Here is a 25,970-nt window from a genome sequence, read left to right as displayed (position 1 = left end):
TACAACTGTAGCAACTCCCTGTGTCTGGAAATAATAATACATAATTGCTTTGTTTAAATTTAGTGGATATGTCTTGTATCTTTTATTTAACAAAGACATATCTTTAGCCCAAGTGTATAGTGTATTTTCTAGATTAAAGTAAATACTGTAATATAACCTTTTCATAAAGAATAAGTTAAAGAACTGATGCCTTCATTTCCCTTTAAATGTGTTTATAGAAACATCTCTTCATATTGGGCCTCCTTGTGTTTGACGTCACTGTCCATCGTCACCAGCTCTTCCATTGTCTCCATAATGATATAAAGCCCCCTCCAAAAGGTGTTATTTTCCAGAATGTGACCTGGCAGCAGCTGGACCATGGAGTGCTGCCATGCCTGAAATACTTCTGCAATTATTTCTTTTACAAATTCGGCCTGGAGGTTCGACAAATATTTATACTGCCTTAAAACAATTTCAGTGTGTAAAAAAAAAATCACATTTTAATAAGAACCCCATCTGAACTTTGTGTTTCCTTGGGTCAGATGTCTTTTGTGGTGGCGGTGAATGTCATTGGCCAGAGGATGGACTTTTACGCCCTCCTGCACTCCTTTGCTTTGATCGTGGTTTTGTCACGTCGTCGCAGGAAGGCCATTGGGGAGGTGTGGCCAAAATATTGCTGCTTTACAGCAAGTTTAATGGTTTTCCAGTACATTCTCTGTATCGGCCTGCCTCCTGCGCTCTGTGTTGGTAAGTCACAAACTATTCAATAGTCCAGCCATGTTTAAAAATGTTAAAAAAGGCTTTTAGGATTTCTAAATTTATTCACTTGAGTGTAGTATCTGTTTTTTGCAGTGTTAATACTCACCCCTTTACAAAACAGGCTGTCTAGAAGAATTTAAGGTCTTTAGCTAGGGTCCCTAGCCTAATGACTCTAATGACTATGAGCCCTATTTGAGCGATCGGTACCACTTTTAAGACTACCTTTATAAAGTGTTTATAAATAGTTTACAATTAGTTTATTAATAGTTACTAATTAGGTTGTAAATGCCTTAAAAAATCATTAATAATCAGTTATAACACATATGTAGAAAGGGCAACAATGAGCTGTTGTTTGCCAAATAGTGAACCCACAGCCATCTATATTGTTGCCCTTTTTACGTATGTGTTATAACTGATTATTATTGATTTTTAAGGCATTTACAACCTAATTAGTAACCATTAATGAACTAGTTGTAAAGCCAGTTATAAACCCTTTATAAAGGTAGTCTTATTTTAAAGTGGTACCGAGCAATCTATAGGTGAGCTGTCAACTGTGCACTGTGCAGCTTGATTTAGGGCATGTCATTTTGTCTTTGTTATCGTAACAACGGGAAAAGTACACTTTGCATGGCTCAAAAACTAGTAGACTAGTAGCTCTCCAGCCCAGAAGGTTGTTGAACGCAATTGCAGAACAATTGATCTCAAAGTGGGTAAATGGAAAGAGAAGGGGGAAGGAAAAGGAAAAAAATAAATAAATAAACACACCGCTTCTCACATGGGATCGAACCCATGTCTTCAGGGTTGGGGTCCAATTGGGGTCCAATACACTACTGCTGCCCCGGCTAGTGAATTGGGACACGGCTGGGGAAAAAAACACCCTTATTAGGAGATAGGGAGCCCAAGAACAGGCGGAAAAACCAGAACAGATGTAAAATGAAGTCACACTGAGCGCGACAGAGAGACAAGGGAAGAATGAACAAAAGCTCCACAGAGAAGCATTTTTTTTATTTAATTTTTTTATTATTGTTTATTATAGTTCTAACAAACTAAAAGGCCAGATGTTTTGGCTGTTGCCGACCCCTGCCTTAGGCCTTCCTTTGAAGACTTCACTTCATGATCTCTAAAGCAGAGAGATCCCCCCAGTGGCTGGAGTGTGTGTTGTGGAAGTGTAGTATCTAGCTTAGTGCACCTCACTTATTCCTAACATTTTAGCAATCAATTAATGTGCTACTCACAGAACACTGAAATTACAGAGCAATGATTTAAAACTTATTTCACAGATTGCAACCTTGGAAATGTCTCAGTGTCCGTGCAGTTATTAAAAAAAAAACACTAAAACTGAATTCTGTTGGAGAAGATTGCATTTCTGTGCTTTCTAGTAGATCAATAAACATGTTGCATGCGCTGCTCTGCAGATTATCCCTGGAGGAAATCTACTGCTGCTTTCTCCTCTAATCTGATAAAGTGGCTATATCTGCCAGACTTTGCCATGCAGCCGAACCCCACCTTCATCCTCTGTGAGTCTGGCTGATGTCCTGCATTTTCACATATGTTACATTATTTCAGAAATCAATCTTACGCATTCTACTGTCTTATTTCTGCAGTCTCATTTTTTTTTGTTCTTTACATTTATTTTGTAGATGATTTCATGCTATTGCTGGCAGCCTCTCTGCAGTGGCAGGTGTTTGAAGATGAAAATAAAGCCTCTGTGAGACTCTTGGCAGGAGAAAATGTGGAGATTAGTAGAAGCCTAGACCCTCGGTCCCTTAATCAGTACACTTCAGTTGGCAACTTCCTACACTGCAGGTAGGTACATATACACTGCTCACATACAGTGCATGCATCATGTACTGTATTTTTTGCACCAAAAGGAGCCCTTAAAACCCTTTAATTTTCCCAAAAATCATCAGTGAGCTTTATAATCCATCAGTAAAGATACTGTGCTAAAGTACAGCATTATACAGGAGTTTCAATTTAGTTCTCCAGCAGTATTAGCATTAGCCACTAACCACACTAAGCGCTAGCTCATTTGTCATTCAGAGGTGAGTATTATCGGACTGTAGCCTGCTGCTAACCCCGGCTAGCACTGCTGGAGCAGTATTAGCATTAGCATTTAGAGGTATTAGAGTATTATTGGCCTGTAGTTTTACCGTGTTAAAACAAGCTACCTGTAATAAACCGCTGGCTGATATCGCCGTGGCTTACCAGAACACTCCTCAGTGTTCCTCAGTGTAGCGCTGTAGGGCGGCATTAGCTGCTAACCGTGGCTAGTGCTAGCAGTTTTCTGCTAATGATAATATTAAGCATTAAGCCTTGGAGGAAATCTGGAAATCTATGCTTACTGTCAATAAACGGAAGCGCTGTACTTACCCAAATAAATTGTTTTCAGGAGAAAAATCTGTGTAGATTAACATCCAGGGCTCATCTGACTTTTTTTTAAGAATTACAGTCTTGTTTACATATCTCAGCTTTACAGGTCACCTGCTGAATTAGAAGGAAGACATAGCAGCAGCCCCATTCCTTACTAGTGTCGCAAAAGGAGCCTTATAATCTGGTGAACCATATATATGAAAATAGTCTAGAAAATAGATGTTTATTGATACTGTGCCTTATAATTCAGTGTGTCTTATAGTGCAAAAAATACAGTACATGTGTAGTTTGACTGTATGATACAAGAACATTACCATATTATGACTTATTAATCTGGTTAGAAATATCTGATATCATGTTAATCTTTATGATTTTTATGAACATCTTGTCATAAATGTACACTTTGTAATTTTTCTATTTGTGTGTATGTGTTTTTTAGATCGTATCTTGACATGGCAAAGGTTTTTGTATTCAGCTACTTTTTCTGGATGGTGTTGTGTCTTGTTTTTATCACTGGAACCACACGTATTAACATCTTCTGCCTGGGCTACTTGGTGGGCTGCTTCTACTTCATGCTATTTGGAGACACTGTGCTGCTACAACCTGTACGATATATACTTAGACTATGGGATTATCTTATTGCCTACACCTCTGTGGTCATTTGCCTGAAGAACTTGCTTTCTGTAAGTACTCTACTGTTTAAAATTTTACATCAATGTTTATTGTATGTAGTCAGTGTTTCCAAGATAAATCAGTCTGCGTTGCTAAAATAGGTTTGGACGTCTGACTGTTGACAGGGTTCAAATTAGTCAGTGATGCACCTGTGTTTTCTGTTGGCAAAATAGAAATAGGGTAGAAATCCACCACGCCCATCAGCATAAATATATTTAATATATTTGTAAGCGTTTTTGCTATTTTAATGACACAGGCGTGAGGGGTTAAAATAGTCTGTTGAATAAGATAGCAATGAGCATTGCATGTAAATAAATTTTTCCGGTGTCCCAATAAATTTGTCAATATAATATATATTTGGTTATATGTAATTTAGTAACCTATATTTTGGCCAGGTACTTTTAGATGATATCAACAGGTTTCTGGTGGATTTCAGTTTGGATTTTTAAGTCTAAGAAAATGCTTTGGTTTTTTAGGCACAGATCCAATCTTTTCTATTCTACCCAAACCTTTTCTGATTTGGGGTTGTAGATACACTGTTTATTGAGGCATATAAATGCCTTACAGCGTTATAAACAACTAAATATAAAGAATGGTCCACTAAGATTTAAGAATAATGAAGTTTGTGTCTGCGTTTGTGTAGCTGGGCTCCTGTGCTTATCTGGACAGTTTACTGAAGAATAGCTGTTGGCTCATTCAAGCTTTCAGCATGTTCTGCACTATCAAAGGCTACGATGTGCGTAAGTGAAAACAGTCCTGCATTATCCTACAGTATCAGTTGCAGTGTAATAAAGTGGATTGTTTGTTTTCATTTTTATTCAGATTACATGCATTTGTTTAAACCATTGAACAAAATCTATATCTGTTTCATGTTAAATAAAGGGATTATTTTATATTTTGTAATGCTGCCCTTTAGGAATTTATGTATTTTGACCATTATATCATACATTTTGAAACAAAACCTTTTTACTTCAAAACATGCTTATTTTACAAAAGAAAAAAAGAAAAAATATAATCTTAAGTTTCAGTGTACTGCATTGACTGCCATATAATTTAAAGGGGCGCTCACACAGGTTGTCGTTGCATTCAGTCCATTATCAGTTGTTGCATGGGGGCCCCAGGCCAGCTCTGGGCTCTAGGAAATTGATTAGTTTGCTTGCTTTTTTGCATGGGGCCTGGTCAGGTGTCACATTTCTTGATATTGATTCATGATATTACTAATTATGGCTCTCAACATAAGAATTTACCATTAATGTTATTAAAAGGAAAGGGTATTTCAATTTATTAATTTATTAATCTCTCTATGTGTAGATGCATCCATGTACAACTGTTTGTGAGTTGATGTGGTTATGATGTGTTGGTGTGTGCAGCTGAACCTGATGATAAGTGTGAGTTGCCAGTGGGGGAGGCTGGGATTGTGTGGGATGCGATTTGTTTTACAGTGCTGTTGGCTCAAAGGAGGATATTCCTCAGCTACTACTTCCTGTATGTTGTAGCTGATCTTAGAGCTTCAAAAATCCTTGCTTCCAGGTGAGAAATAGCTAAGAGCTCCACTTAATTGCTCTGAATATAGTTTTCTAAAGAAGTTTGGGCAGTTTTAAAAAAAGCAAACACAGCCTCTTTAGCTAACAATTACAATATCCCTTTCTGCAAATGTTATTACACAATTACTTTTGTATGTGCATGTTTGTAAAATATTTGTCTAAAAGACAGTAAACTATGTATGAATTCTACCAGTCAGGTATTAAGGAGCAGTAAAGCCACTATGCTGAAGTGCAGCGTTATAAGGGTGAGTTTTAAGTGAAGTTTCTCCAGCATTAAGCTGGATGCTGCAGCGTTAGCATTAGCCTCTAACCACAGCACTAGCTTTTTCACTGTTCAGAGGCAAAGATGTTGGACTGTAGTCTGTGTGTTTACCGTGTTAAAACAAGCTATGTGGGACAAACTGTTAGTTGATAGCACCCTGGGATACTGGAACACTCAGGGTTCCTTAGACTAGCGCTATCGGTTAGCGGCTAATGCTAATGCTGCTACACCCAGCCTTAGTGCTGGAGAAACTTCACTGAAAACTCACCCTTAGACAAAATATTGGAAATCTAAGCTTAATGTAAATTAACAGAAGCGCTTTACTTACCCAAATAAACAGTTTTCTGGAGAGAAAACTGTATAGATTGTGCTCGTTTGATGAAAATTCTAAGTAAAACATGGTGACACTCTTGCTCACTTTGATGTTGGCATCCTTATTAGTGTCACTAAATGCGCCTTATAATCCAGTGTGCCTTATAGTCTGAAAAAATACTTTTATGTTTTTGCTAGAGGTGGATAGTTTGTCTGCACATTCACACAGGATTGATTGTAGCAAATAAAAATAAATGAAAATACTCTGTTCTAATTGATCTATAAGTGTGTTCGTCTGTTGAAGGGGTGCAGAGCTGTTTGAAGCCAAAGTTAAGAAACGTGTGGCAGCCAGACTAGAGATGGAGAAGAAGTCTGTGGAACTTCTGAAGAAAGAGTATGTGTCTGCTTATGTGCATAAAAGAGAGTTTTCTGGGATTTGTTTTTTAGTTTTTTTTTATAAATGTATTTAAGGTTTACATTGTAATACATGTTAAATATTTGTACTCTAGCATGGAGAAAATAAAGTCAAAACAAAGAAGCCAACCAGCACAGGAGCCTCAGCACCAAAGTGACACAGAACCGAAAGGTAAACTCATGCGTTCCCACAGCAGGGATGCATTATGGGTAAAACTGAGTAATTCACCTTCTGGCCCTGTGTTGCCAATATATATATATACAGTATTCTGTACAATAATTGTTTAATTGTTTTCCAGAGGACAATCCCCAAGAAAATTGGATGAAGCCGTGGGTCTCTCGCCCCTCAGGTAATTTTTTTTTCCAGATTACTTATTTATTTACATTACATTAAATGTAAATATTGTTGCATTAGAAGTCATATGACGAATTGTCTATTTACAAAGTATCTATTTACAATGTAATATGCACCAATTTGTTTTTTACTGCTTATTAATAATTTTCTGTATTGGTTTACATAAACATGATAAAATAACTGTGTGTTTTGTCTATCTGTCTGTCTGAAATGTAGTCTGGGACTCCTGTGGTTATCGTCTTTTTGAAAGTGACAGTGAGGAAGAGGATTGTGTCCCGCCAGAGGATAAGAAAGAGGATGAGCCTGTGCCAAAGAAAAAATCAGCCCTTCAGGTAAGTAATAAAAAGCTAAAAAAGTAAACCATCATCAAACAAAAAGGTGTGAAAAGTATTCATATTCATTACTCAGGCAGAAGTGTAGATGCTAGGGTTAAAAATACTTCTCTAGAGGTAGAAATGTCACCCAAGCTTTTCTCTTCAGTAAAATTGTAAAAGTACTGGTTTCAAAACTACTTAAAGTATAAAAGTAAAAATAAGGGAAGGGGGCAAAAATACCATTAAGGACAAAAGCTTAGGCAGTGCCAGATCAAGTCAAGTAAAGAGGCTTTTATTGTCATTACATCTGAGTACAGGTACACAGTGCAACAAAATTACATTCCTCCAAAACCATGTTGCAACATGGAACAACAATATAATTAACAACATAAAGTGCAAAAATCAAACGATAAACTATAACACTACAATAAAAACAGCAGACAATTCAGTTTAAAAGACAGGAAAGTCCAGTACCGATACGGTACAATGAAATCTTATAGTGAAGATAACGTGTAGAGATATGTAACATAATGTAACATATAGAACATACATGATCACATCAGTTGAGAGTTTATAGTTTTTTCTTTTTTGGAATGAAGCAGCATATTGCACCACCTCTCCTTCCCAAAACACATTTTTCTAAAAGTCATAATGAATGTAATATTATATTAAAATGCTATTGTTGATAAAGTTGGGATGCATTAGGCTGTTCCCTGTTTCAGCTGCATGTATGCTCATTGAAAATGAATGTATTTTAGTAGAATGTAAATATATTAAAGAAGCTTAGTTAGATGCTTGTCTGGAGTTCTCTGCACAGATCATCTTCATACTAGGCCACATATGCTGCTATGTTCTTGCTGGAGTGTGTGTGGGGGGGGGGGGGGCGTGACATGTGAGTGTCTGAGTGGTATATGTTTATGCTTCTCATCCAACCACAATCAGATTCACTCTATCTGGATGGAGAGATTTATCTGGATAGCGTTTTATTGAACGATGAGAAGCTGGAATGAAAAAAAGCTGAAATTAAATAGGAGTAACGAGGCTATTTCTACAAAGTAGAAAGTTCAGATAATTATGTGAATAAGTAAGAGTAGAAGCTAAAAAAATAAGAATTCCAGTAATAAAGTATAGATTACCAAAAGTACTACTTTAGTTTAACAATGTATTTGTACTTCAGTACTTCACACACTGGTTGATTTTTTCTTCTTTTGCCTTCACTCCACAGTTGGTGTATGAAGCTTGGGTCGCAGGATCCAAGGCAGCTCTTAAAGGACATGAAAGAGAGGAAGCTCAGCTGAAGAAAGCTGAGAAGAAGAGAGCCAGGAGAGAATTACGCAAGGAGCAAGGTTCTGTCCCTTTAAAATTTAATAAATTCTAAGTATTCTTTTTTTTGCTTTATGGTTTTATATACACATGGTGTATATATACCGTATACCGCTCTGGAAAAAAATAAGAGGCCGCTTCAGTTTCTGAATCAGTTTCTTGGATTTTGCTATTCATAGGTATATGTTTGAGTAAAATGAACATTGTTGTTTTATTCTAGAAACTCCAGACAACATTTCTCCCAAATTCCAAATAAAAATATTGTAATTTAGAGCATTTATTTGTAGAAAATGAGAAATGGCTGAAATATCAAAAAAGATGCGGAGCCTTCAGGCCTTAAATAATGCAAAGAAAACAAGTTCATATTCATAAAGTTTCAAGAGTTCGAAAAATCAATATTTGGTGGAATAACCCTGGTTTTCATGCATCTTGTCATGTTCTCCTCTATCATTGATGTCATTGATTTAGCAATATTTAGTATTTAGCAGTATGTAAGATTGAGGTATCTTTTAGATTGCAGCTTATACAAACTAGCGAAGCACTTTTGTAACTTGCTGTGTATAATAGATTGCTTCTGCTGAATGCCTTAAATGTAAATGTAATAGAACATAATTTTGCACTATTGAACTATAATTTACAACAATTTACCTCTGTCACAATATGAAATGTAGTCTACTGATAAAAATACACTCTGTTAAATATTACTTTATATAAGCAAGGTGATCAGTTCTTTCTAATACAAATACACAGACATTTCTGCATCAGAGTAAATATGATTAGTAAGGAGGACATGTCAATCAGTAACAGATTGATCTTTTTGCCACAAAGTACAACAGCAGATAATGTTGTGACAGGTATTGAATAATATGCATGAATATTTAATGGTAAAATTGACCCTCTGATGTTTTTATCTGTACAGGTATAGAAAGAGTTGAGTCCAGTGAGGATGAGTTGGAGGAGCCCATCTCTGAACCAGAAGAGCAGGAGAAAGGTATCATTAGCATACATATTTTTGCATAAACCTCACCCATAATTTTGTTAAAAATATTTAATTAAAGATTTTACATTTTAAATGATGCTCTTGTGGAACTAACTACTGACTAGAACAAAACATATAAGCTTGGAAATTTTGTTAATAAATATTCAACATTTCTTTTGTCATAGAGCACATCTCTCAGCGGATCATCGATTTCCTGAAGTTCAGCTGGATCTTCCTTCTCTCCCTCATCGATGACATGACAGCAGGCCTAAATTCATTCTGTAAAGATAATCTGGACATCTCCAGGGTGCTGTGCTTGGAAAGGGCACTACTGGGCCTACAGCAGAACAAGGTACATGATTAAACAACAGTCTGTAGGTTTGGGGAATTGGGGGATTTAGAGATCTCTCTGGTGAGAATGTGTGATTGCGCAGAGCATGTGGAAGAGCACTTTTAATGCAGGGTAATGGAAATACATGTAAATATATTGTTTGAGTGTATTGTTTTGTTCATTTATTAAATACAAATGTCAAAATGTAGAGCAATTACGTCCAAAAAACATTCCAGACCACTCTGTTTAAAGATTTATTTCTAATATGTATATACCCCATCACTGGTGATGCCCCAACACAAGAACGCACATGTGAAATCAGCCACCGCCTCTTTTTTTGAACTGCCGAGTAGCATCACAGCGTGTTCGGAGGAAAACGCAGCAACTTGGTTCTAAAACATGAGCTCACAGACCCCTTGTGATGAGGGGAAAGAGCACCATCTACATAGCTAGAGAGAGCAAGGCCTATTGTGCTCTCTCTGGGCTCCGGCAGCTGATGGCAAGCTGCATGACCAGGATTCGAACCAGCGATTTTCCAAATGTAGTGGCACCGTTTAGCCCGTTAGAACCATTTGTTTATAGAGTGAATAATATTAGACAATGCAGGGATGGTCTTGCCAGGACACTGATACTATACCATATCAAAATATTTTTCACCTCACAACTCAGGAATACTAACTGCTTTTATAATTATAAAATAATTCTTAGGGACTGCTGCTTCAACCCAGATGAATCACTAACATTAACTATCAGTTTATCTGTTAACAATAATGAACAATAAATAGTAAATTTGAGTCATTTTTAAGCCTCATTTTCTCCTTTCCTCTCTTTTCCATCTTTAGGGCCGGGAGGTGACCCACGACAGCATTCTTCAGTACTATCAGAACCGACTCTCCAGACAGAACACACAGACGTTGCTGGATGAGGAGGAGCTGGTTGCAGCGGCTCCGTCACCTCCACCGTTGCCTACCACTGCTCATGGCTATAACAAGTTTAAGAACTCAAAGCTCTCCTGGAGCAGCAGCATCTCCAGGTACGCGCTACCTAAAAACCTAGAATACCCAATAACAAAAATTAGCATTTTAATATTTAGCATTTTGCATTGTTAAGACACATCATGATTCATAAGATGCATCATGATTATCATTGTTGTACTAGACTGTGACTGTGCTGGACTCTAGGAAACAGTCTGATTTTTCTGCGTTTGAGTCTTGCTGACATTCTCAATCCTTTCAGCTGCTTCACTGAAGAGACAATACTGATGTCACGTCAGCCTACTCAGGACGACATTGATGAACCCTGTTCAGTTTCCCCCAAAACGGATCAACACTTCTCTCAGGCCTCTGCTCACCAGCTACGCCGAAAACTTCTCAAATGTGCTAATGTAGATATGACTTCCTTCGACCAAGAGAGTCCTCTGGCAGAGTAAGACCTGCTGATGTGCTTTAAAACTTTCTTTTTTTTTTATTTAACAAAAGCTGCTTTTTTTCCAGTCTCATTTAAGCTCAGTGCTAAATACAGATATAGGTACGAAGTCTGCATTCTGTGTTCATTTAATAAACATAATTGCTGGATCCATGAATTTTTAAATGTTCTCTGAAAGTTTATGGATATAAATGGGACACAAAAAAAAAATTGAAAGAATATTTAGAATAAATTTTGTTTTTAAAACTTATAAATGGGAATATTAATAAAACCCTTTCTACTAGTAGAAATTTTAGCATTTTTAGGTGAAACAAAAAAAAATGTAAAAATGTTTTTACACCAGAATGTTGTGGTAAATCATGGATCCCCTTAATTTTCTCTGTCTCATCTGAGAATTTTCTGTACAAGTAACTCAATGCCCTGTTTTAGTTATCTATAGGTGAGCCATCAGTCACGTATGCTGCAGCTTCATTTAAGGTGTGTCAGTGTGTCCTTGTGGGGCTTGAAGTACGTAAAGGCATGTACTAAATCTCTTAATTAGTCATGGGTGTGTCTTGGGCGTAATGTGAAATAAACCAATCATGTCACTCGCCATTCTCTTTAAGAGCCAGGTGCACTCTGACTTTAGTATTCTGACAGATTAGTATTGTAATGGTGTAGCTCTTCTGCGCCTCGTAGCAGAGGAAATTTACTGGGAGTTCACATTGTGAAGGTGTGCAAGCAGCTTGTTTAAAGTGACAGCAATGTAATTTTATTTTGTATTCTGTTTATTGCTGATATAAAAATTGGGTTTGTGCACTGCTGCGTGTCCTTGTTTTTGTGTGTAACAAGAAGGGTGAACATGAAACGATTACGTGCGTTGCTAAGATAGCAATGAACATCTGACTGTTCAAATCAGTCAGTGGTGCACCTGTGTTTGAGAACACCAAGCCCACATTTTTTTTTTTCTTATTTGTCCTTTTTTTGTCTGAAGTCATGAAGAACCTACTCCTGAAAGAGACGAGGATGAAGAAGCAGAAGATGAACCCTGTAGTGAAGGTGAAAAAAAGGATGAAGATGACGAAGAAAGAGATGAATGCGAAGTCGAGGAGAAAGAAGAAGATCAGTTTGAAACTAAACGAGTTTTGTCTGCATCGTTATCGCTGGATTCTCTGGCCTTGGAGGTTAAGACTGAAAACATTCCAGAACCTCAGCCACTCAGTCAGGAGACCAGAGCCCTCACTGCCAGTGAACTGCTGCTTAACAAGTGAGTTATACCTTTATTCTAAATACAGTCTAAACACAGTTAACAGTTGATTTTACAGATACATTCCAATGTGTTACTAATAATTTAACATCACTTCAACACCCTAACAGTATGTTTCAGATCCCTGAGATTGAAGAATCTGACAAGTTCTATCACTCCCTGCCGCGGCACCTGCAGCTCTTCTTTGCTCTCTACAACACCATGGTGTCCCAGTCAGAGATGCTCTGCTACTTTGTCATCATCCTCAACCACATAGTGTCTGCCTCCCTGCTCACACTCTTCCTCCCCATCCTCATCTTCCTCTGGGCCATGATGTCTGTGCCTCGGCCCACCAAAAGATTCTGGATGACGGCCATCATCTACACAGAGGTCAGCTCTGCCACAGCTTTGGTGTAAATTTATGTAAATTTCTTAATAGTTTATTGTTTTGAAAGCCTAAAGTTTCTTTCCAATCCTCTCTCTCTCTCTTTTCCAGATCACTGTTGTAGTGAAGTACTTTTTCCAGTTTGGTTTCTTCCCGTGGACTTCCTCTGCATATCGGGGGATTAATGCAGAGCGTCCATTCGCCCTGCCCAACATAGTGGGAGTGGAGAAGAAAGATGGCTACGTCCTTTTTGACCTTATTCAGCTGCTCGCTCTTTTCTTCCATCGCTCCATTCTTAAGGTTCTGGTGCCATTTGACTTCTACACATTATACACATGCAGTTTTACTGCATGATTAAAGTTAAAAATGTAGTATAAAATGTATTTTATTACACGTTAAAAGTTGCAGGAGAGAGCATTTATATTTGTATTTGGAAGAAGAAAATAACTTATTTTACTTTATTTTAGTAATTTAGTTCAAAATGTGAAACTCATATATTAAAAATATGTATTATACACCAGCAGATGACATGGCTCTCCAAACCATCACTGACCATAAATTAATTTTGCATTTCATTTGTGAATCAAGGGACCAGAGTCTGGAGGAAGAGTGGAGAGACACACATTCCAAGCTGCTTAAGGTCTAGTGTGAAGTTTCCACCAATCAGTGACGGTTTGGAGAGACATGTCATCTGCTGATGTTGATCCACTGTGTTTTAATTTGTGTTTTAAGTCTAAAGTCAGCGCAGTGTTTTCCTGGAAAATCTTACAGCACTTCATGCTTCCCTCTGCAGACAACTTTTATGGAGATGCGGATTTCATTTTCCAGCAGTATTTGGCACACTGCCCACACTGCCCAAAATAATTAATTAGCTGTTTACCATAATCTTCAACATAATCATCAAAAAAAGTGTTTCACATTTTGAACTGAATTACTGAAATAAAGTAACTTTTCAATGATATTCTAATTTTTTGAGATGCATCAGTACATTTACATTGTGTTTGTATGTGGGGTTGCAGTGTCATGGCCTTTGGGACAACAAGGAAGTAGAGATGCCTGACTTCTTCAAAAAGCTAAAGAGGAAGACAGAAAAGAACAAGCAGAGTGGAGGAGCAAGAGGAGAGCAGGGGGAAAGAAGACGACGCCTTCGCTTTCTTCCACTCCAGACCTCCACCACCTCACTCTTTTGCCGTAAGAGAGGAGACGAGAGCTCTGAGAGCCATGGTGTGTATGAGTGTATTATCTCTTTTTTGCCTGCTTGCAGTTTAAAAGTGTAGTTTCTCCATTAGCACAATTTCCCTGATTTCCCTTGGCACTTTTGAAGCACCACAGTTGACTGACATGGCGAAAATTAATCCTCCTACTCTTGCTGCGTTACCAGCAAGCTGATAGGTTCTATGTTAAAGGGCAGAATTGTATTCATAAACAGATTCTGTACAAAGCATTAGGAAAACCCCCAGTCATATTTAACCAGCATAACTGCTTAAAATTTCACCGTATGCAAATTCTCTGTCACAAAAGTGTCCCAAAAGATCTTTAATCTCATCCCATGTGCTGTTATTATTATCCCTGGGGTAGTGGGACGGTGTTATTCTGCTGACCAGTATAAAGAGGCTTTAGAGCAACACATGCTCCCATCCTGGCAACATATTTCAGAAAATGCCTTGCATGTTTCAGCAAGACAGTGCTAAACCACAGCCTGAGTGGAGCCTGAGTGTATAACTGGCCTGCCTGCCTGCCTGCAGTCCAGACCTTTCCTCAACAGAAATATTTAATGAAATGAAAAATCGAGCAAAGAAGACCAGGACTGATGAGCAGCTAGAATCTTCAATAATGGCAATAATCTTCAATAATCAGGCAAAAATGGAACAAATGGAATGCCACACAATGGTAAACCCTGTCCCATTTTTTTTTGGAAAGGTGATGCTGCCATCTAAAGCTCTAAATGAGTTTTTCATGAAATGGTAGAATGTCTCACTTTCAACATCTAAATTATCTTTGATGTTCTATGTTTCTATGTTGAATAAAATATGAGTGTCTGAGATTTGCAAATGATTGAATTCATTTATAATTTACATTTATTTACAATTCAGACACTGTCCCAATTTTTTTTTAATAAAATATTTGCCCGTTTTTTAAAGATCTTGAGCAGGTAAGGCGGCGTCACTCAAAGAAGAAGAAGCGACAACACAAACCCCCTTTATCCAGGAAAGAGCAGATCAGACAGCGGGTCAGAGAGAGGCTGCTGGAAGCTAAGGCTGCGATTATAGAAGTGTAAGTAAAGTACTGCATTCTGCTTTAAGATGTAATGAAAGATACAATCGCTCACTCTGAGTTGTATATGCATGCTGCATGAGAAACTGTTCTTTTAGTCCTGTTGCCTGCATTAGCCAATAGAAGAAAATATACAGAAAAACAAATTAATCATGTGTGACATCAACCTGTAAATTATAGGATTCATAAATAAACAAAACAGCAGTCCAAACCACAAAAAATAGTTAAAAAATATGTTGACAATTACTAGCCAGTTACTTTTCTTTATATTGTCTTAAAAATGTAAAAACCTTTTTAAAATCACATAATTTCTCCATAGATTTTGAACTACTTACTATGTTTTTTCCTTCTAGCGCTCTACACATTTACCTACCCATCAGACAATTCTTCTATGACATCATCCATCCCGAATACAGCCCTGTGTGTGATGTGTACGCTCTGATGTTCTTGATAGATGTTGTAAACTTCATTGTTATTATTTTCGGATACTGGGCTTTTGGGGTAAGGCTGTCTATCTGAATATATTGAACATATTGTAAATATTGTCTACAGTATTTACTTTTCTGTTTTTTTATGTCAATTTACCAGATATTGTATATCATTTATTATGTCTCTGTATACAGAAGCACAGTGCTGCAGCTGATATCACTGAATCTTTATCAGAGGATCAAGTCCCCGAGGCTTTCCTGGTCATGCTCCTCATCCAGTTTGGCACCATGATAGTGGACCGTGCACTCTACCTCCGTAAAACCCTGCTAGGAAAGTGTGTGTTTCAGGTGGTTCTGGTGTTTGGAATACACTTCTGGATGTTCTTTATACTGCCGGGCGTCACTGAAAGGTCAGTGGGAACACTTAAAGACGTAAACTTAAGCCGTATGGAAGATATAAGATTGTGTTGTTTGCAATGTTTAGGAAACAGACGAGAGGCTCATGGAAACTAAAATAAAGAGCAATGTTTAATCTTGAAAGGATAGAATATAGACATGTTGCATGAACCAGGATGAGCCTTAGCCAAAACATGGAAATCTACAAGAGCAACAATGATAAGCAAGCCAGGATATCAACCATAACCAGCTCAAAGAGCCAAAACAATTCAATGAGGGCAAATACAAATAGAAAGAAAAACACTGCAAAATAAGATTCATGGTTCATGAGAGGTCAAACACAGGAAAAGTCACTTGGTATAGCAGTGCTGAGCAAATGGAGCAAATACTTACAACAGTGGAATAAAACAAGCAAGTTTATACATGCAAGGCTTTATTGACAACAGCTGAGAATATTTAGAAATCAGCTCACAGAGTAAACAAAGTAAATGTAAATTGCACTGGTGTTCTTTATGCTACTGTCTATAAAGTACAACAAATGAACACTGAGGCTTTAAACATCCATATTTATATATTTTTTTCATTTATTTAATTTTTTTCCCATTTTCTCCCAATTTAGCAAGACCAATTGTCCCACTCATTCAGCTGCTACTAAACTGTATATCCCCCATTAGTGGTGATGCCACAACACAATGAGGGTGAAGACTACTAGCTCATGCCTCCTCCGACACATGTGAACTCAGGCATCGCCTCTTTTCAAACTGCTGAAAATGTAGCATTGCATTTTGATACATCAGCTCACAGACAAGTGATGAGGGAAATGCTCTCTCAGGGCTCTCTCATCAGCAGCTGATGGCAAGCTGCATGACCAGGATTCAAACCAGCAATCTTCCGATTATAGTTTCAACACTTTAGACCGGCTGACCACTTGTTGCCCCTTAAACATCCACATTAAATAGATTTTTAGCCTGTTTGATAATAAGGTGTTATGATGTAATAGGTTGGCTGTTATGGGTGTTGTGGTGCAGGTGGTATGATTTTGCATAATTAGTGAAATACATAAATATTAACATTTCTGTAACAGCTTGTGTATTTCTCTCTTGCAGGAGATTTAACAGAAACCAGGTTGCACAGCTATGGTACTTGGTAAAGTGTATCTACTTTGGACTGTCAGCGTACCAGATCAAATGCGGCTACCCCAACCGAGTCCTCGGCAACTTCCTCACAAAGAACTACAACTATCTCAACCTCTTTCTCTTTCAGGGGTAAGTATTTTTTTCTTTATACGCTCTGTGCCATTTTTACAAGACAGTAAATATCATATATAATCATCTTACAATATGTGCAAGCCGTATTGCAAGGCTCGTTGCTATCTTACACCCCGTAAACAGTCTGTTTGCATGCCTTGCACCTGCACCGTTTAAATAACAACAGATAGACGAATATATAACCAATGGGTGTGGTGGAAAACATCTGGCGTATAGCTATCTTGGCTACGGAAAACACAGGTGTGGCACTGAGTGAAAAAATTATTAATTAAAAGAATTAGTACATGCCTTTTTTGTGCGTTTCAGGCCACGCAATGTGTACTTTTCTTGTCATTACGATAGCGAAGACACATTGATACACCTTAAATCAAGCTGCACGTTTTTTTGACAACTTGAATATACACTGCCTGGTCAAAAGAAAAAGTTGCCACCTGGATTTAACTAAGTAAAAGATGTGGGGTTGATGCTGCAGTTGGTCTGCAGGTCTAGGTTCAGCAACAGTATGTGCTGAAAGAATGAGGTCAGCTGACTACCTGAATATACTGAATATATTACAAGATGACAATGCCAGGATTCATGGGGCTGGAATTGTGAAAGAGTGATTCAGGGAGCATGAGCTCATCATTTTAACACATAGATTATACCCGTCTTTACCAGATTCCGGTTGGTCCCATTTCTGACTGAGCTGCGGGCAGTGATGGACTGGGTATGGACGGATACCACTCTCAGCCTGTCCAGCTGGATCTGTTTAGAAGACATCTATGCAAACATCTTTATTCTCAAGTGCTGGAGGGAGTCTGAGAAGGTAAAGTGTAAATCAGCTTAACCGAGTAGTTTCTAATCATTTATATATTGACCTGTCATGTGATGAGATGATCAGATGGAAGACTTGTACGTAGATGATAATTATCATGTTTATGACCACAGCAGATGTTTCTGTCTTTCTGTTTCCCTGTATGTAGAAATATCCTCACACTCCGGGACAGAAAAAGAAGAAAGTGGTGAAGTACGGCATGGGTGGCTTTATCATTTTCGCTCTCATCTGCATTGTGTGGTTTCCTCTGCTCTTCATGTCACTGGTCAAGTCAGTTGCTGGCGTAACCAATCAGCCTCTAGATGTTTCCATTCAGCTTAGCATAGCGGGATACGAGGTTAGTAACTGGATGTTCTTTTAGTTCTAAACCAACATTTCTGTTGGTTTAGAGGAGTATTTCTAAATCCCTTTCTTATTTTATCTTCTTTCCTTTCTGTGTGTATGTGCTTGTGTGTGTGTGTTTGTGTGTGTGTTTCCATATTTTCCAGCCATTGTTCACCATGAGTGCACAAGAACAGAATCTAGTGCCTTATTCTGAATCTTCGTACCAAAAGATGACTAATGTTTATGCCACCCACCCGGTAAGCCCTCACCCAATGATGTTAAAACTGATATAACCATATTAAATAAAACCATGTATAAAACTAAGTATACTACCTGCAGTCATCTTAAGATCTTAAGAAAGCTGCATATCTTCACCCCAAATCAGAATAGATTTGGACAACATTCAGTTAAAAGTTATGTCCAGTGTTTCTCACATTTACTGTGTTTTTATTTGATTGCAGACAGGATTAACCCAAGATATTTCATGATTTATACTAATTTATACCAAAGTATTTCTGATTTGATGTTGTAAAATACTAAACCATTGAGCTAAGCTTCATTACTATAGTATTCCAAATAGTATATGAGCACAAAACCTTGTATCTACATTTTTACTGTTTTTACTTTTTGATTATACCGTCAAAATATGTGCTGTCATGTGATTTAAAATATGTATTTAATTACCTAATTATATAATTACTTGCTCTAAAATTAATTTATCTACAATAATCACATTTCATTTCATTCATCATCAAAGTATGGTAAACTGTACCATTCAGTTAAATTATTTGATCAATTTCTTTTATAGATGCACCTTAATTTGCCTAAATAAAACTACTTATAGGATGGTTGCACATGCCAGAGTTTTTTTTAGGATATTGTACACTACTCATATATGTCTTAAAAAGTTACTACACTCTAATACATTTTTACAGTAATAGATAGAATATGTGGCTGCCCTGCTTAAAATCTTTACAATAAGAGGCAAATATAATAAAGATAATTTAGATATTTGTCCATTTTTGATCAAATGTTTACTTAGTGAAATCCAAATTAAATGAATTCACATTGACTTCTATTGAATAAGTATTTTTTCTCTTGAAAAGTTGCTGTTTTATCTCTGTTCTTTTTTTTTAGTCTGCAATGCAGTTCATTGTAAACTACATGGCTGAGGACATAGTGATAGCGAAGGTTAAAAGTGATGCCAGTCTGCTGTGGAGCATCAGTCCAGCAAGCCGAGAAGCTATGATCCAGGAACTCAGCAATTCTTCACACATTTACATCACACTGCGCTGGACCTTACTGAGGTACACACACACACACACACACACACACACACACACACACACACACAGACAGACAGTGGAGTCGTAACTGAATATGAATGCTTTATGTGAAATGAAATAATGCATTCTAAATGGATATAAATGCGTAGCACTATATAAATAATAGTCCCTCTGGAGGGTTTGAGAAATGTGCATTTAAGTGTCCTGTAGGATTTCAGTTTAATATTTTCTTCCTAATGGCTTCTAGTCTGATAGAAAATTTGTGTGTAGTTGAATAAAGTCATAAATACAGTATAAACACCAGATTAAGAGTTTCAGTTTCAGTATTATGTTACAATTTTAAACAATAGACAGTGTACCAATAGGCAGTTTAAGTATGGACCTCACACATTGAAGCTATGCAGCACTAAACTAAAACAGATTTAGCAGGTCTTTTGGGGTTTGTCTCTACCAGTTTAAGGCATCTATAGACTAAGATTGTTGCCCCATTCTTCTTTGCAAAACAGCTCAAGCTCAGCCAGGTTGGATTGAGAGCATCTGTCTGTGAACAGCAATTTTCATGTCTTGCCACAGAAGCTTAGTGGATTTAGGTTGTGACTTTGGCTGGGTAAATCTAAATCTAGCTCTGGTTGTATATTTATGGTCATTGTCATGCTGGAAGGTGAACCTCCTTCCTAGTCTCAAGTAATTTCCAGCCTTTAACAGGTTTTATTCCAGGATTGCCCTGTATTTAGCTTTATCCATCTTCCCATCAACTCTGTCCAGCTTCCCTATCTCTGCTGAAGAAAAGCATCCCCACAGCATGATGCTGCCACCACGTTTTTACTTTGGGGACGGTGTGTTCATGGTGATGAACATTGTTACTTTTCCTTCACACATAGCGCTTTGATCTCATCTGACCACAGCACCTTCCTCTGCATGTTTGCTGTGTTCCTACATGACTTGTGGAACTGCAAATGGCACGTCTTATGTCTTTCCTACAATAATGATTTTCTTCTTGCCACTCTTCATAAAGGCCGGTTTTGTGGATTGCATGACTTATAGTTGTCCTTTGGATAGATTCGCTAAAGCTAAAATATACGTAGCTTTTTAGGTTGATTATTTAAAACATCACAAAAGGGAGGGGTAGTCCGACTTTGTTCAGCAAATAGCCTTTCACCACTCCCAAAACACACTTAAACATATTAATGGCCCAGTGGGGCTCTAGTCGTTAAACTCTAGTGTCGTTGAGCCTGTTTTGCCTTAGCCTTCTTCTCACCATCTGCCTGATCAGTCCAACGCAGGCCAGCTGGCACAGACCGGGGCTGCACGTCATGGCGTGGGGAAGAGCCACGTTTTTGACCAAGAGATCTGCTTGTTTTATTGCAGTAATCTCATGATTTGTCTAGAACTGTGAACAGTTGTTAGATACATTTTTGTGATTTTTGTAATGTGATTGCCATTCTGAACAGAAATGCATCCCTGGTAATGAATGCAGAGACAGCTGGAGAACACACAGTGAAGTATGAGGACCAAGATCTTAAAGACAGTCTGGTACAGATGCTCCAAGGGACACGCAGCAAGGCAGTGTAAGCATCTACACAAACAGACAGACACACATATCCACTTGCTTTTGTGTTTCTGTCTATATTTATTGCTTACTTATGTGTACTAGCAGTTTAATATAAGATGCTATAAATTATACATGTATAATTGTTTGATCTGAGTACATGATAAATTGAAGAATGGACAGAGATACATCATTTTTTAAAGTAACTTGTACAATATGTTTTTTTTTTCTGGCAGGGTCATTGAAAATCTGCTGCCCAAATTTATCAGAGGATCTTCTGGACCAGAGGCTAAAATGGCACATCGACTTATTGTCGGCAAGTCATTCATGTTATTGTGAATAGAGCCATAGGGCCCTATTTTAGCAATCTTACTTTAGCAATCTTACATGCAAAAGGCATAAACTAATTCTTTTCTGGGTGTACCATGGGTGAGTTTTGGGCATATTGTGAAATAAATCAGCCATGTGTCACTTGCCATTACCTTTAAGCGCCAGGTGCACTTTGACTTTGGTGGATTGCTATTTTAACAACGCAGCACTACTGTGCTTCTCAGCAGAAGAAACTGAGCTGCTCATTCACGTTGTGAAGATGTGTGAGCAGCTTATTTAAGGGAACAACAATGTTATTTTATTTAGTGAACAGACCAAGATAGCAATTAACGTCTAATGGGTGGCATAATCGGTTTTGCTAAATTGGGGAGAAAAGCATGCAAAAATGGTACAAAAAAAGAACATTGCTAATGTGGATCGAGCTTGGACAGAATGTACATGGGCTTAAGTAGAGTGGGGTTGGATATTTTGGGCCCGATCTTAGCAGTATTATAGCTACAGCTTTTGAAAAAATTAAGAGACCGCTTAAGTTTCTGAATCAGTTTGTCTGATTTTGCTATTTATATGTATATTTTTCAGTAAAATTAAATTTTACAAAAAAAATCTAACTAAAATACTGTCGTTTAGAGCATTTATTTGCAGAAAATGAGAAATGGCTGAAATAATAAAAATGATGCAGAGCTTCCAGACCTTAAATAATTTTAATGCAGTGGGCTCAAGGCATAAAATTAGACTGTTGGCGGGGTTTAAGATAGCAATGAGCCTCGCAACACACCTTTCACAATGTGTAACATAGAACCATAATGTGACAACAGTGTAGAATTTAGTTTAAACTCTTGGTTTATACTGCTCTCTTCAATGAACTGATTCACAGAGCACTCCAGTCGCCAAGATGACGCACACCTAGCCTTCTTCCGTCCGCTGTCCATCAAACTGCGACAAGCCAATGGGAGTGAAGATGGCCAAGGACGTCAGTGGTGGGTGGTGAGGGAGTGTACTGCTGGCTTTCCTCAGATGAGATGCAATAACATTGAGATCATAGTCTTCAATGATAAAGTCAGTCCGTCCAGCCTGGGCTTTCTTGCGGGACATGGGTGAGGAAGCTTTTTGGTTGTTTATCACACTTTTTACACACTTGTCACATTTTCACACATTTTATGCAGTCATTCGCATTTATTCGAGTTTACAGGTTTATCTGCAGTCCATCACTTTCCTTCTACACAGTCCATTAGTGCACTAAAATGCCAAAAATCATGAAATAGCAGTATATAAATTGATCATGGTTGAACAGTGGCCAGCATGCTCATGGCAAGTTGGCAAGAATTATCATAGGTCAAATGAGGCCTGATAGTGTCTGTCATAAAAGGCATTACCACTAGCAGTGGACAGCGCACTGGGTGATAATGATCTTGGCCAGAAGTGGACACCTTAAACTCAGTGTTTTTTTTTTATTATTATTATTTTAAAATGTTTTGCATTGTAGATTAATATTAAAGTCATCCAAACTCTATGAGGAAAAACATATATAAATATTTAGTAAACAAAACAGTTTTAAACAAACCAGAATGTTTTATATTTTACATTCTTATAAGTAGAGACCTCTTGCTTAAACAAAATTCTTTACACATCTTGGCTGGATTTTCTCAGTCAGCTTTATGAGGTATAGTCACCTGGAATTCAGGCTTTCAGTTAACAGCTGTGCTGAACTCTTCAAAAGTTAATTACTTGAATTTCTCGCCTCTTAATGTGTTTGAAGAAGTAGATTTGGTATGCATTAAATAGCTCATTTTGAGTAATGTTCTAATATTATCTGTATATTATTGCAAGAACTATTCAACTAATAAAAAAATACTTTAAAAAGAGAGGATTAGTCAACTGTGAAAGTTTCCTCAAATGCAGTCACAAAGACCATCAAAAACGTTATGATGGAACTGGCTCTCATCAGGGCATCCCAAAAAAATGAAGACCAAGAGTTAGCTCTTTTGCACAGGATAAGTTAATTAGAGTTAATGTTTTTATTACATTTACTTTGTGAGTAAATCATCAAATGTAGGAATTGAGTATTAGCAGAACAGTAAAGAAAAAAATTAATTTGCCCCTAAGTTGTCATTTTAGTCCTTTTGCAGATTCAGTGTAAATGTTAAATGTTTCCAGCTGATAATTCTATCTGTTTCTAATTTTGTCGTGTTTTTGCGCAGCATCGTTGGGCTGTATATGTCGGTGGTGCTGGTGGTCGGTAAGTTTGTGCGAGAGTTCTTTAACGGAATATCTCGCTCCATCATGTTTGAGGAGCTACCCAATGTGGACCGGGTGCTGAAACTCTGCACTGACATCTTTGTTGTCCGGGAGACGGGTGAGATGGAGCTGGAGGAGCAACTGTTTGAGAAACTTATCTTCTTATACCGCTCTCCGGAAACCATGATCAAAATGACAAGAGAAAAGAAAAACGACTGATCTTTTTTATTTGGAACTTTATGACAATTTAAGACTGTTTCCTTCTGACTACCTCCTAATGGAATCGGAGCTTTCCTGAACATTTTTGACATTTACTTACAGAAGCTGTCCAAAAATTCAACTACACCTCACATCTACAGGTGGAGTACTGTAGTAAAACTGCGGGTATGATTTTATAACTAGTTATTAGATGACCAAAATGCTGAGTGTTATCAAACTTGGCCTTTAAATTGCATGAATATCTTTACACTGTAATGTAATGGTGGAACACTAGCTATACAGCGCACGAGTCTTTATTTAATTTGTTTCTAATCTTACTATTTAATTATGAATTTAGGAGAACAAAAGGTGGCACATACGCTTTATGGAATGTGTTTATATATGGACATTTCTCACAACAAGTCCTCACACTTCACAAAACTTCACTTGGAAGCATGAGTTTACACATAGATGTTGGAAAGTGTGCATGCATGTTGCCTACTGGCTTAAAAGAGAAATTATGATTATGTTCCACACACTTGATTCAATATGGAGAACTAATAAGACATTTCCTCTTTTCTTTACATGATTTTGCCTCAGTGAACCATTTTAAAATGATTTTTAAAAATTTCTGTATAACTTAAATAATAAATTATTCTCAGTTCTTACACAAAATTTAAGTACCTGGGATTATGTTTTCTTCTTTTATCAATTTTAGTAGTCAGTATGTTTAAGGATGCTGTAACGTTCTTGTGCCGTGTCCTCCTCTTCTGTCTTCTTCTAAGGAAAGCACATGGCTCTCTTTGTTGTTTTCCTTGTCTCCGCCCCATCTTCAGTGCTCCCACATGTCATTTGTTGCTCCGCCCCCTCGTTACCTGTCCCTAGGTGTTTCCTGTTTTATATCCCCTTCCATCTCTATATAGCCCCTTTGTTTCAGTGTTCCCTCTGTCGGTTCTTGTGCGTCCTAACGTCGGTCAGGTTGCTCGTTCTATGTCTCCGTATATTTTTTGTTTTTGTTAATTAGTCCTGTTTGTTTATTCATCCTGATTTTGTGTTTATTTCTTTGGTTTATTACTGTTTCATTAAATATATACATGCATTTGCGTTCGCCTCTGCATCTCTCTTGCTGCAACCCTGACAGATGTATTTATTGTAGGCCTTATCAATTATGTTGAAGTGTGGTTGATATTACAAGCTGAAGTACTGATAATAATATATATTTTTTTTGTTCATATTGTTATGCAGTAAAGCATTTAATGGGTAATGATGCATGATGGTGGTGTATGAGGTGTTAGTATGTGTTGTGCTGGTGGTACAGTGAGTGGATCAGATACAGCAGTGCTGCTGGAGTTTTTAAACACTGTGTTATTTACTTGCTGTCCTCCACTCGATTAAAAACATCTACGGACCTACAGCTGATCCACTCTGTACATAAAGTAGAAAAGTCAGAGACTGAAGTTCTGAATCCGTTGCTGCATAGTTTTTATGTTGGTGGTCATCTAATCCTCCACAGGATGCCACTCACAAGATGCTGTTGGCTGGGTCTTTCTGGACGGTGGGTTATTCTGTGTCCAGCAGTTACACTGAGGTTTTTTTTTTTTAAATTAGCAACACAAATACTTTTGATTTCTGGATTAGACCTTGGTACTGTTCGTCTTAACCAGCAGTGCAAAGCGATACCTGCCCATTTTGCTTTCCAGGATTATCAAGGCATTTTTTTTATATTTTAAATACTTTTATAAGGATATTTATATGGAGATATATGCTTACTTCAGAATTACTTAAGAAATATTTACGTTCTTTAGGTTTCCCTCCTCAGGAACATTCACTTTGACACTGTAAATTGGAGTTAATTTGCTTAACTACTTAACAGGTACAGTAAGTGTCAGAACACAGCAGAGCTAACAAACACCACTATCCACACAAAATTGCGCACTTTGCACAAGGAGAAGCTGTACGGGTACCTCAGGCATGTTTGTGGCGTGCTTGCAGAAATGGCTTCTTTCGCATCACTCTCACATACAGCTTCTCCTTGTGCAAAGTGCGCTGTATTGTTGACCGATGCACAGTGACACCATCTGCAGCAAGATGATGCTGCAGCTCTTTGGGGGTGGTCTGTGGATTGTCCTTGACTGTTCTCACCATTCTTCTTCTCTGCCTTTCTGATATTTTTCTTGGCCTGCCACTTCTGGGCTTAACAAGAACTGCCCCTCTGCTCT

At 37.7% G+C, this 25,970-nt stretch overlaps 1 protein-coding gene across 1 annotated transcript in view; it reads left to right on the top strand.

Annotated features, from left to right (window-relative positions):
• The window catches only part of si:dkey-11f4.7 (piezo-type mechanosensitive ion channel component 2), a 56,660-nt gene extending 31,806 nt beyond the window's left edge, over positions 1–24,854 (top strand). Inside the window, exons 23-54 of the mRNA XM_049485507.1 lie at positions 219–419; positions 522–726; positions 2,154–2,255; positions 2,379–2,544; positions 3,548–3,791; positions 4,424–4,520; positions 5,151–5,310; positions 6,203–6,292; positions 6,408–6,484; positions 6,612–6,662; positions 6,884–6,999; positions 8,207–8,327; positions 9,224–9,295; positions 9,469–9,635; positions 10,457–10,647; positions 10,851–11,039; positions 12,013–12,285; positions 12,396–12,654; positions 12,761–12,949; positions 13,669–13,873; positions 14,791–14,923; positions 15,277–15,424; positions 15,547–15,761; positions 16,854–17,012; positions 17,673–17,820; positions 17,978–18,166; positions 18,318–18,410; positions 19,291–19,460; positions 20,891–21,007; positions 21,225–21,304; positions 22,193–22,412; positions 23,517–24,854. Of these exons, the coding sequence (XP_049341464.1) occupies positions 219–419; positions 522–726; positions 2,154–2,255; positions 2,379–2,544; positions 3,548–3,791; positions 4,424–4,520; positions 5,151–5,310; positions 6,203–6,292; positions 6,408–6,484; positions 6,612–6,662; positions 6,884–6,999; positions 8,207–8,327; positions 9,224–9,295; positions 9,469–9,635; positions 10,457–10,647; positions 10,851–11,039; positions 12,013–12,285; positions 12,396–12,654; positions 12,761–12,949; positions 13,669–13,873; positions 14,791–14,923; positions 15,277–15,424; positions 15,547–15,761; positions 16,854–17,012; positions 17,673–17,820; positions 17,978–18,166; positions 18,318–18,410; positions 19,291–19,460; positions 20,891–21,007; positions 21,225–21,304; positions 22,193–22,412; positions 23,517–23,772 (5,103 nt within the window). The 3' untranslated portion in view covers positions 23,773–24,854. The remainder of the gene's footprint in view (positions 1–218; positions 420–521; positions 727–2,153; positions 2,256–2,378; positions 2,545–3,547; positions 3,792–4,423; positions 4,521–5,150; positions 5,311–6,202; positions 6,293–6,407; positions 6,485–6,611; positions 6,663–6,883; positions 7,000–8,206; positions 8,328–9,223; positions 9,296–9,468; positions 9,636–10,456; positions 10,648–10,850; positions 11,040–12,012; positions 12,286–12,395; positions 12,655–12,760; positions 12,950–13,668; positions 13,874–14,790; positions 14,924–15,276; positions 15,425–15,546; positions 15,762–16,853; positions 17,013–17,672; positions 17,821–17,977; positions 18,167–18,317; positions 18,411–19,290; positions 19,461–20,890; positions 21,008–21,224; positions 21,305–22,192; positions 22,413–23,516) is intronic.
• The last annotated feature ends 1,116 nt before the right edge of the window (positions 24,855–25,970 follow it).

The sequence above is a fragment of the Astyanax mexicanus genome, chromosome 12, assembly GCF_023375975.1.
Source record: "Astyanax mexicanus isolate ESR-SI-001 chromosome 12, AstMex3_surface, whole genome shotgun sequence".
NCBI classification, from domain to species: Eukaryota; Metazoa; Chordata; class Actinopteri; order Characiformes; family Acestrorhamphidae; genus Astyanax; species Astyanax mexicanus.
The sequence above is the reverse complement of the archived record's forward strand: the minus strand, read 5'-3'. Positions and strand labels throughout refer to the sequence as shown.